Source organism: Orbicella franksi, chromosome 1, assembly GCF_964199315.1.
Source record: "Orbicella franksi chromosome 1, jaOrbFran1.1, whole genome shotgun sequence".
NCBI lineage: Eukaryota > Metazoa > Cnidaria > Anthozoa > Scleractinia > Merulinidae > Orbicella > Orbicella franksi.
Genome location: NC_138145.1, coordinates 22136119 through 22147439, shown reverse-complemented (window position 1 = coordinate 22147439; position 11321 = coordinate 22136119). Strand labels below are relative to the sequence as shown.

At 38.7% G+C, this 11321-nt stretch overlaps 3 protein-coding genes across 5 annotated transcripts in view; 1 reads left to right on the top strand and 2 right to left on the bottom strand.

The window, feature by feature from the left end:
- Positions 1-1188, bottom strand: part of LOC145497393 (coiled-coil and C2 domain-containing protein 2A-like) — a 36829-nt gene extending 35641 nt beyond the window's left edge. The window contains exon 1 of one of the 2 annotated variants that reach the window (XM_081477208.1): positions 677-1188. In XM_081477208.1, coding sequence (XP_081333334.1) covers positions 677-693 — 17 coding nt within the window. In that variant the 5' untranslated portion in view covers positions 694-1188. The remainder of the gene's footprint in view (positions 1-676) is intronic. The other variant, XM_081477212.1, reaches the window with a different exon arrangement.
- A 141-nt stretch (positions 1189-1329) lies between these two features.
- On the top strand, positions 1330-6567 carry LOC145497464 (uncharacterized). The gene is made up of 5 exons (XM_081477268.1): positions 1330-1512; positions 3297-3795; positions 4208-4520; positions 5114-5203; positions 5654-6567. Exons 1-5 carry the CDS (start codon positions 1510-1512, stop codon positions 6039-6041), a joined length of 1293 nt encoding a protein of 430 aa, XP_081333394.1. The 5' UTR covers positions 1330-1509; the 3' UTR covers positions 6042-6567.
- A 1941-nt stretch (positions 6568-8508) lies between these two features.
- Positions 8509-11321, bottom strand: part of LOC145497409 (patatin-like phospholipase domain-containing protein 7) — a 38461-nt gene continuing 35648 nt past the window's right edge. The window contains exons 43-44 of one of the 2 annotated variants that reach the window (XM_081477222.1): positions 10469-10556; positions 8509-9829 (exon numbers count right to left, since the gene is read on the bottom strand). In XM_081477222.1, coding sequence (XP_081333348.1) covers positions 10497-10556 — 60 coding nt within the window. In that variant the 3' untranslated portion in view covers positions 8509-9829; positions 10469-10496. Of the gene's footprint in view, positions 10557-11321 lie in introns of both variants that reach the window. The other variant, XM_081477218.1, reaches the window with a different exon arrangement.

Genomic DNA, 11321 nt, shown 5'->3' with positions numbered 1-11321 from the left:
CATTTCTAGTAGTTTTAGCTTTACCATGTCCCAAAATGTCCTGTGAAACAGCAAAAATAGCAGGGGTTTCATTGAGAACTGGGCAGCAGGCAAATCAACTGGCTGTGTATGTGAACAGAGCTTTGCACAGCTGCTTCATCAATATTCTACATAATACTGCCGCTGACTTATACTGTTACTGTGACATGTTGATTATCTGCCCAGATGTGGTATCCTACAACTACATTTTGATGAACATGTACATATAATATACATGTACATACCAGTTGTGCAACACTGTTGGGTTGTATACCATGAAATATCCTACAAGTCACATGTATTTTCTTTGTATATACACGAGCCTTTAGGCAAGTGTGTATACCAAGAAAATATAAGTGACAAGCAGGATTTTCCATAGTATACCACGAGAGAGCGTAGCATAACTAGTTTTATACCATGCCATAGAAAAGACAGCAGCCAACACAATCAATGTGACATACATGCAGTGCATGATTGGAAGGTTGAATTTCATACTGTCGAATATACAATGGTTTTCCTTTATTCTGATTGGCTGTATTTTCTATATTACGTGTATATGGCATGGTATATAGTTCAGTGCACACATGCATACAAATGTAATAATTTATGATCTCGGCAAATAGACAAGGTGCACTAATCAGGTGTTAGAGTAACTTACCTGTCTGTGCTGTCCATGATGCTTTCCTGGGGTGTTATTCGTTGGACGTAAGTTTCGGTACTTATTGTTAAGGGTAAAGACTTAGAAAAAGTTGACACACAAGTACAAATGCAACTCAGGTCAAGCAGCAGCCAGAAACTTTCTACTAAACAGCTGTACTAAAGAAACACTTGAAGGCATATCACAACTTTCCTACAGTCTTAAAACACCACGAAGCACTGCTCTCTTGCCCATCCTCTGCCATTTCTGAGTTAGTTTGCAAGATCCACTCCAGTGTCATCCGTATTGTAGCACAAAAACTTTTACACTTGGACGTAAAATGGTGTACTTTTCAGTATCCCATAGCAGTTTCCAGCGTGTTTATCACTCATGACGCCTGTTATATCCTCAAGTGTAAGGTCTCTTGTATTTTTAATAAACTTGAATTGTCTTAAAGAGAAAGATAACCTTGAAAACTACAACAGGAACCAAGAAATCTCCTCAAAACAATAACACAACAAATGCTTCCAGGTATTTGCGGGGATATCAACTAGATCCCAGTCTTTCCGTGTAACAAGTTTTCCCAGAGGCCTTCACGACTGACAACCGGCCTTCCGTGTAGTTTTCTATGTTCGTAACTTTTGTTGCCACCATACCAAAGACTATAGCATCAATCTGTACTTAACTGAGAAAGCTAACTTCATTGACCTTTAGGGTAGCCGTAAATCTGGTTTGCGTAATCTTCTAAAGCCAAGTCAAGGTCACATTTTACGCTTATTGTTTACCATTGTTTACAGTCGACATCGTGAGTCATCAAACTTTTCTCCAAAGGATCAGCAAAGTATCTCGAAATTATGGTACGTCTGATCTGAATAATATACTAACATAATAGGCCTATTTTTCACTGTAGTGGGTATGCTTAAACATAGACAAATTAGATAGATTATGTCCACGAACGTTGTCTAAAGCCAACCCGGCGACATGTAATAATATACATAGGTACATGTAGCTGCGCTGTACGCAATGATTGAATGAAATCATACCCTGGGGTTGTGATACATGACTTCTTGTGGTTAAGTTTCCACTACGTGCATCTACAGATGGCGTTAAATTGCAGAAATGACTCCAAGTACTTTGATAATTTTTTGCCAGTAGAATAACGAGGAAAAACAAAACAAACCAGCTACAACAACAAACGACATTTCGACTTGTACTCAGTTCTTATTTACCGAGCAAGAGGTCTGTATCTGTGATCATATGTGGGTTATTGACCCATAGTTAGGAAGAATAAGGGTATTTTTAGGTACGTCCACAGTAGCCATAAGGTTGTCACTACTTCACTTACATGTAGGTTAACAAATGAAGTACATTTATGCATCATGTACATGTAAGAATGAGATCAAGATGGCTGGACCTTGGCTTAGTTCCTTCTTAGTTCTGGTCCAAGACGTTGCCATAGTCCATAAACATGGATAAAGAGAACAAGGCCAATATCCAGTTTTTGAGCAAACTAGCTTGCTCAATAATGGCTTTAAGGCATAAAAAACACCATGCCCTTGAGTTTTGGGAAACAGTGGTTAATCCCATGCTGGCAAGGTAGAGCCATCTTGCCTTCTCAGGTTGCTGCATGTCAGTAGTCACAGTGCAACATTTGGTTCATCTAGGCCATTCACAGAGCTATATATAGTTACATGTAAATGGAATTTAACATAGCTAACGACTAGGAGCTAGTCTGGTCAGTAGAGTTTTTGTAGGCATTTGTTAGCGTCTTCGCCATCTGTTAGCATTTGTTAAGCATTTGTTGCGTTCTGTAGCGTTTGCAGCAGTCATATGGTTGTGAGAGCCCTGGGGCTGACATTGTTCAGCGGTATTCTTGGTTAGTGCGTGCGTTGTCGTCCCATGTGCTTGCAGTGTGTTCGTTCCTCTGTTAGCGTGGTGTTATCGATGGAATCATAGTAGTTTAGCAGTTCTCGGCGTTCCCTCCCTTTTCTCTCCCCCCCCCCCCCCCCTTTTTCAGCATTTTTTTTCCACTGAGCTATCTGGCTCGAGTGTGACGGGTGCCTGTAGGGAGCCTGGCGCAGGGGGCTTGTGGCTTGGTTGTGGATTGGGCAGGCCAGTCGGGTGTTCTAGTGCCTTGGAATGTGACTGCGGTTGCAGTCCCTGGGCTTCGTAGGCACCTTCCCTCCAAAAGCGACTTGGGCATTAACCATTATGATGTAATAATATACACTTAATTACTATGACTTCATGAGGGATACAATTAGTTTTAATTTTCTTTCCCAAGAATTTTGATGTTTCTCAAGAGGAGAACTAACTGTTTCCCAAGGGACCAGTAATTTAGTGTTTTGTTATATAGCTGGAATTAAGTGTAAAGTTAAAAGGCAAGAAGAATTCAAAGTTCCGTAGTTTCTGGTTAGTGGGAGAGCAGGATTTAATTGCGAAGTTGTAACCTGCCAGGTTCCATTTACATGTAGATTTAACCATTGCCACATGACCATGAATCAACCAGTAAGAGAGCAAGTTATATTCAGTTAAACTCCAGCTATATAACAAGAGAGATTATTACATGACTAAAGATTATACCGGTGAAGTATTTTCTGTCTTGTATCACATTTTTGTGCATTTATCGATATCATTTCAGTATCAGCAAAAGAAGACAGAGGAAGTGGACAGTGGGTCTGACTGGGACAGTCTTCCTGGGGATGTACCAGAGCCTTCATCTAGCCCTGATATCACTCCACGACACCAACCAGCACCTCCGCCAGATTCTCCCAAGGGTCATGTACCTCAGAAGAGACCTCAAATCAAGACACAGGCAGTAATAGCAACTCCAGAGAAAACATCTGTGACCAATTCACCAGCAACACAGTCTAGAACCAAACAAGGAACCCCCTCGTCTCATAGGCCTAGTCAGCTGTATGGCAAATCTGGGATAACTAACTTTGTTGATCAAAGTATTATTAGTGGAACAACATTTAGTGACAGTGGTTTGGAAAACCGACAGAACAAGGAACTTAACCCTGATGTCAATGAAAACAGATTAAAGCAGGGCAGTCAAAGTAGAAGAGAGGATGGAATCCACATTGAAATGAATGAGGTTGATTATCATCAACATGATCCACCATTCACTGATTTTCAAGGTATGCAAACCTTTGTTAACCTCACTTTCTCACATAACGTTTCTCAGTAGAAACGTACACTGCATGTTTATGAGAATTTCCATCAGCAGGAATACATGTACTAATGAGTTGATTAGAAACAACCAATGCCTTTTTCATTTTAAGATTGCCTTTCATTGTTCACTGTTGCACATTTCTTTTGCTTATTCTTTACAGTATAAATCAAACATTTATCTTTCTGAAGTCTACTTGGCATAGTTTACTTTCTTGTAACTTTTTAGAATTTTGTCATTTCTTAGAATCTTTAGAAGTCTGGCACAAATTGTTTCTGTTGAGAGTGCAATCCATAACATCCTCTATTTACTCTGTACTGTAAATACAAACAATTACAATACATGGCTATGCAGCTCTTGTTTTTTTATTCCATAAACAGCCACCCTTTCAAAGCAAGACACTGCAAAACATATGCAGAGTGAAAAACCCAAGGGAGGTAAAGTGAAGTCTTCATATTTGGCTGTCAGGGAAACACGTAATGGAAATCATTCATGGGATTCAGACAGTGACCGAGAAGAAGAACCTGTGTCACACAGCAGACAGCAGTTAACACCTCGTCAGAAGAGTAATTTTAAGATGGCCAATCATGAAGAGAAAAACACAGAGCACGAAGCAGTTACAGAGGTTAATGACAAAAACCTCAGCTTACAAACATGCTGTGTGCCTTTGAACACTGAGAAGCACATTACTGGGTTAGTAGTTGCTGTGACAATAACTTGATATTATTTACCCTCTTGTCAGCATCAGGTGTCAGAAATCTGAGATTTTATGTTGCGCTAAACATTTATAAGTAAAGATGTTGAATTTTGTGGTACGATTTTTGTATTGGCCAAGAAGACTGATGTACATGTAGCCTGTTGGTTACAGTATTTGTTAGTTGACAGTTTGCTGACAGTTGACCGGCAGTTTCTTTGGTGAGCTCTTCTTCAGAGTAACAGGGTACCCATGTTTTGTTCTCAAGATTCTCTAAGATTTTACACTCTCTGCAGCTGAGAGTGCATGTGCTATCTAGAGAGTTGTTGCTGATGTTGCTGATTGCTTAGTTTTTGCGTGGCTGTTGCCAGGCGCATGGACTTCATGTACTGCATATTATTTCATAGTTTGCTTGTTTCTGAACTGCTTTGTAAGCACTGGCCTGATCATACCTTGGAACACTAAACTCTTAAGCAGACTTAACTTTACCTGCTTGTATCTTATTCAAACAGCTTACAATAATTCATTAGTGTGGCTACATGTATTAACAAAATAATGTACAGTGTACCTTCCTTTGTTTCATTTTTTGCAGGTGCTCATATCATTTTGACCATGGTCACAACCACTATTTAGATGTTAGACCTGAATGGAGGGAAGCATATATGAAGAGAGTTGCAGACAGGTACAATGTTTTGTGAAAAGAAAAGAAAAAAAAGAACGTTTTCTGAATAAAATTGCTTGGTAATATAATACATATATCATTATATAGACACAGGTTTCACTGAAAAATACACCACTTGCAAAATGCATACAAAAGTACTACAGGGATCTAAGAGGCATATTTTTTGTATCCTCACTAGTGATAATGTCATTTCCCGCTTTTTCATGGTTTTTTGTGCAAACAGTCTCTTTTTTTCTATATGATAAAAAGAAAATTGCACTTTGGCTTGAAGATATGAATTTTATTTTGTGTTGAAACAATATTTTACTCACTTCCTGTGCTCATTCATTAAAAATATTGTTTCTACCACTCAAATAAAATCCATGTCTTTATGCCGCTGTGCAATATTCTCTATTTAATGGCTGTACAGATGACATTTAGACATCTAACAATTTTATTTTGTTTCTTCAGGTCCGAAAAATGGCTTCATTACTTCTTTCAGGAATTTTTCAGTACAGTTCGAATCATCACTGACTTTGCCTTCATCTTTGTTTTGGAGCTTCTTAGGTTTATTTTCCACTATGTCCTGCTTCGTCTCCTGGGAGGAATCATTCTTGTGATCGGAGATCATTTCTTGAAGCCATACTTAGCATTGCTTTTCAACAGTGTCATCCAACCTTCCTTCATTTTCACAAGGAATGTTTTGACTGGTGTTAGAAATCTCTTGCAACCTCTGATGGACATCAGCAATACCTTCATTGCTCAGTTGGGTACCTTACTAAGATCATTTAGGCTGTTTGAACTGAACTGGAAGCCTGTATATGAAAGAGGGCAAAAGCATGATGTTCATGTCCTGTAGTTTTAAAATGAGCCAAGCCTGATTTTAATGTGACAGTGAAATCCACCAAGAGTAGTTCTATTGTGTAGCTGGGGATTCTCACTGTTGGTCAGCTTTCATGAAGTTTTTGAATTTGTTGTTTATATGGATGTTGGATGTACATAACTTATTGTGTACAGCAGACAGCAGGTTATATATTTGCTGTTAATTATTTTTGAGAGAATAGCTTGATTTAGTGTTTTAAAATATTAATATAATTATGTTGAGAAGGAAGTCAGTTGCAGCACCAAGGAGATAGTTGCCAAAATTGATATGCAGCAGAGTTTTGTTTTGATGAATGATGTAACTTCTCATTTTTCACCATACAGCTGATTCCAAAGATGAACTATCCTATTCTATTTATACCAAAGATTTAACTTGAACCTTAACGGCGCATTTATTGAGACGTAACCAAGCACAAATGATGCATTGTCATCTTGCTAGATGCTACATGTACATGTACATAGCGACGCATAAAATTCCGATAATAAACCCTTAACTGTTGAAACACGTGACCAGCTTGATAAGATCTTATAAGGTCCCTACACACGAGGAAACCTAGCTGTAGAAACTTATTCTTGGATGCATGGAACCAAAATATTAGAAAAAAAATTCCGAGACATTTCTTTTAGGAAGCAAAATTTGCTTTCGCGACAAATGGTGCTCCTACACGAGTGTAAACGGCGAGGAAACACCAATTCCTATGAAACAAAGCTCCACAACATTGTTATCTCCTTTGTTGAGCCTTTACTTTACGATGAACTATCCTAATAAAAAGAGCACACCAATTTTTGTTGCGGAAACGGTTGTTTGAAAGTGTAGAGTCAGCATATGCGGTCAGAGAGTAAATAGCACTCGCATTAGACGGAAATAAGAGAAGATAAAACAACCTATCGTTACGGAAATTATATTTTATTAAACTAATTATTGAGCCCGCTTTAAGTAATGTGCATCCAATTGCCCAGTACACAGTTTATGTTTTTATCATGTTTACGATAACTGCAGAAATTCTCGCGCACTCATTGGCTAATTTTTAGTCAATAAGCGGACAGACGCATGAATTTATAATTTACGCGATGCGTCAACGAGCGAGAGCGGACAATTTGGCAATTTGTCATCGTAAAAAACAAATTAATGTCAGTTTTTAATGCGTCTGCCCTGTTACTGACAATGAATTTCGTCATAACATCGTCAATGTAGTCTGCGGATCCATTCGGGTATCGCCTCGTGGATCCACAGCTACTTTAGCAATGTTATGACGAAATTCATAATCAATAACAGGACAGACGCATGAAAAACTGACGTCAATTTGTTAAGCAAACACTACCCAGGCCACTCGGCAAAAAACGTGTCCCATCAGCCCACTTAGCTTGAACTCGCACCTCCTTAGAGGGTGATAAAGGCTTGCGAGCCTGACACACTTTACAAATAAAATTTCATATGAGAAAATTAAGACGGATTCCGCTCCAAGTTCGAGCAATGAGTGCAAAAATTATTTACTAAAAATCTACTCATAGCACGGTAGCTTTTGGAATACTATTTAAAACAACTCGCTTTAGTTCATTTCTCTAAGTGATCCCGCAATGAAATTCTCAAGCATTCTCGAGAAAGTTAACATCAAACCCCGTAAGAATGATTAAAGGGTGTGTTACTGTGTTTTTAACTAACGGGAAACGTCTGTTTTAATCGAACTATGGATAACTTCAAGTTCAATTTTCACTCACGGGGTCAGCTTGAGAGCTTAAGTTTCGATAAGGCCTTCTTTAATTGCATTCAAAATATTACCATGCCACGAGGTGTTTTTGGTAACTTAATTTTCGCCATTATTGCTCGAATGTTCTACGGAAATCATCTTAACATGGTATGAAAACAGCTAGCCACACCTGTTGGTCAACCTATTCACACGTGAATCGTCACAGGCAAAGAATTTTGTCCACCATGTTTATCACAGTCAAAGAGAAGGTCAAGGACTCTGCAGAGACTAATTCATCTGAAAAAATTAATTTCCCCCCTTTATGTGCCCTCCACGAAAAGTTCCGTGATCCAGCAGCAGTCCTCTATACGAGAAAGGTAATACAGAAGCTGTGCTACAATAGGAATTTTCTGCATTTTCGCTGTAAAATCCGTCATTTTCAGAGTGATAAACGTGGCGCGAATACGTACTCTTATGACGAAAACGTGAAACACCAACACCGCATAATTTCTGCAAAATTTGATTTAGTCGGTCTGTAGACGATCAAATATAAAGGATGATACTGAAACTGAGCAGGTCAGATAACAATTTTTCGTACATACAGTAATACTTCATATATTCAACATGTGCACTTTGCCTTCCAAAGTATGCGTCTGGTAGAAGGTTTGCCACAGTAAAATGCAAAAATTCACGAGTGGCTAATTTGTTTCGACATGTATACTGTAGACATTGTGGTTGAAAGTTGCATAAACAGAATTACCAAACAAATCATTTATTACAAAAGTTGTCATCATTTACAGTTCAAGTGATGTCCAAAGTAGTTTCCCATCTGCTTGGTTAAGTGTATGTTTTAAACAATAAGCACGCTCATAGCTCCCTTCATCCCACACATTACGTCAAACCCTTAGTGACCAGCATCTAATTTAACTTAGCATTTCAAAAGAAAGTTACACACATGCTGGTCATGAGCATAAAGCTCTCATGACGAATTTACAAATTCTCCTACTACATGTATAAGAAACGTATGGACACAAGTAAAGAGAATTTGCATGTTGTCATCACTGATTAACGGATTTGAAAATAGTTAATACCCCCCAGGTAGAGGAAAGATCCAATAATGCGGATTCAAAACAGTATTCAAATTCTAGTACCTAGCTTTCTCACAAGTCTTTAGCGCAGCAGTCATAACTATAAGAAAACCTATCTGTCAACCAGGGAGAAAACAAAATGCACTGAACCATCAAGAATTACTGGTCAAATAGCTCGATTTGCCAGAAAGTACTGACAAATAGTTACAGGTTAAATATGGACAAACTTCCTTAACTGAAGAACACGTTCAACTCACTTACATGACTTACCAAGGATAACTCCTGCTTACGATGCAGAACCTATAGCCCAGCACATTTTAATACCGAATCCGGTAAATGTGTCTAACTTACTGGAGGTTTACTTAGTATAAATCTGACGGCTTGTTCGTCAAGAAAGGCATCGACAGTGTTCAGTTTGAAAGAGGTAACACTGCGCTTTCAGACATTCTAAGTATAACTACTGCGACAAAGACTTGTATATAAGCGGTGTTTGCATTGTGCTTGGGAGAACGAATGTGAAATCTTTAAATAACTGATATACAAATATCGCAAATAATTGAATGTTTCTATGTGAAAGATATTCAGGAAACACGTCCATCAAACCCCATCCAAGGGTATTCCTAGACATCAACACAAATTAAGCTTAAGAGCTGGTCAGTGATTATTTGCTTCCTGTAATTCTATTTCTTATAGGAAAAGGAATAGATATGATTTGTGGCCCTTCACTGAATCCACCAATCAACTCAGGGCCGTGTAAAGCAACCCCTTTTCCTTCCCTCCCAATTGCTAAAATTCAAACTGACATGATGACGAAGTTTAGAAGACGCCAAAAACATACATGTCACTCACGCGCTAACTTCGGTGTAGAATTTAACTTCTATTTATGAAAAAATTTCCTTTTACGAGTTACGAGTTCTGCAAAAATACTTTTACTTCAGTTTCATGGCATTTCTTTATAACCTCTCCTCCACAATACACTTTTCCATCTGCTACCAAAATTTAAAATTAGAAATTATTAATTCCTTTACTTTGTAAGAGGATGGAGCTACAGTGCTTTGCCTCTATATAGAGCGCTTTTGTCCCTGGCGTTGTTCCTAATCAAAAGGATATTTTTGTATTAGAAAGGACCTATATTCGAAAGGAGAATATCGATATGGTCGCCCTGACCTTATGCGACAACGCCCTATCAACAGCGCAAACGTTCGAAACTAGTGTTAACTCAAGGTTAACTGCTCGCTTTAGTTTCGTGTAATCAATCATATCACTCACAACACAAAATAACCACATAAGGCCTAGGTACACTAAATCTAACACCGCGCTTTTCACAACACACTAAACACCACGCCACACCATACGCATCACGGTAGTTGAAAACAGTGTCAAGATTTTAGAAGCCTACTTTAGAGATGAGAAGATTGGGTTGGAGCGATCGAAACACCAAGCTCAACACGAGGGAGGGCATCTCAAAATATGGAGAGATCAGTCAGGCTGGCAGGACGACCTTTCCGGAGAGCAGGTGATCCCTTTTCGGTTAAGGTCAAGATTACGGTTTCTTAATTTGTTTTACAGTCCTTCAGCGTTTTAAAAGTGGACAGACTGAGCGTCACACAGGCTCTCATTGATCTTACCAGGACCATTGTAGAGGCGCCGAGTACGTTATGGTTCACTGTTGGGTCTAATAAGGCGCATGCGTCTTCGCAGATGGGTGTCATCCGACTGCAAGGAAAAACAATCATGATTTAAGTACCAAGCGCTCTTCCTATCCACACAATACCTTGCGTAGCTTAATATATAAAAGTCGAGATAAACTAGTAGCACTACAAAGGAGTGCGTATTAAAAAATAATAAAGAAAGAAAACAGAACACGGAAAGTAAGTTTGTGATGTAGCGTGATCAGACAAAACGATCAAATCAGAAGTAAAAAACCAAATAAGGGCCAAGGGCCCCACAATCTCCTGTTTTCTTTACAAACATCAACCGAGGGTTTTGCTGTACGCTCTCCCTAGATGGCTTAACTCAATTAGAATTTTGGGATCCGTTCCAGTCCTGCTGCACATCAAAGGATTGTTAAACTGAAATTCTCTGATGGCACTAACAAAAAAAAATGCAATTTTGACAAAAATGGTTTAAATGTTTCGCTACATGTACATTGCTTCTTGGTTGAGCAAAACAACCATTAGATCGATCAATTACGTGACCGTAATGGTGTATGGTATATTCCCCCAGGGGTTGAACCTCTAAGGCAAGAGATAAAACTCTACAACGGATTCCCACCTTCCCCTCAAGCTTATTCCTACGGGCTTTCCCTTAGAAATTGGGAGGGGCGGGAATGTCCTGTGTCATTGTATAAGAATAATTGAGATCCTTTTCATAAATGGCTGTCAATTTTAAATTATTTTGTAAGTATTAAAATTAGACTTACTAGGCTCGTTTTTGAGTTGATAATTCAAAAGCATTTTTACTCTCAAACGAGTTTTAAAT

Coding starts and splice junctions, on each gene's coding strand:
- LOC145497464 (XM_081477268.1), top strand. Junction 3,796..4,207: donor ACCATTCACTGATTTTCAAG/GTATGCAAACCT, acceptor TTCCATAAACAG/CCACCCTTTCAAAGCAAGAC. Junction 5,204..5,653: donor ATGAAGAGAGTTGCAGACAG/GTACAATGTTTT, acceptor TTGTTTCTTCAG/GTCCGAAAAATGGCTTCATT.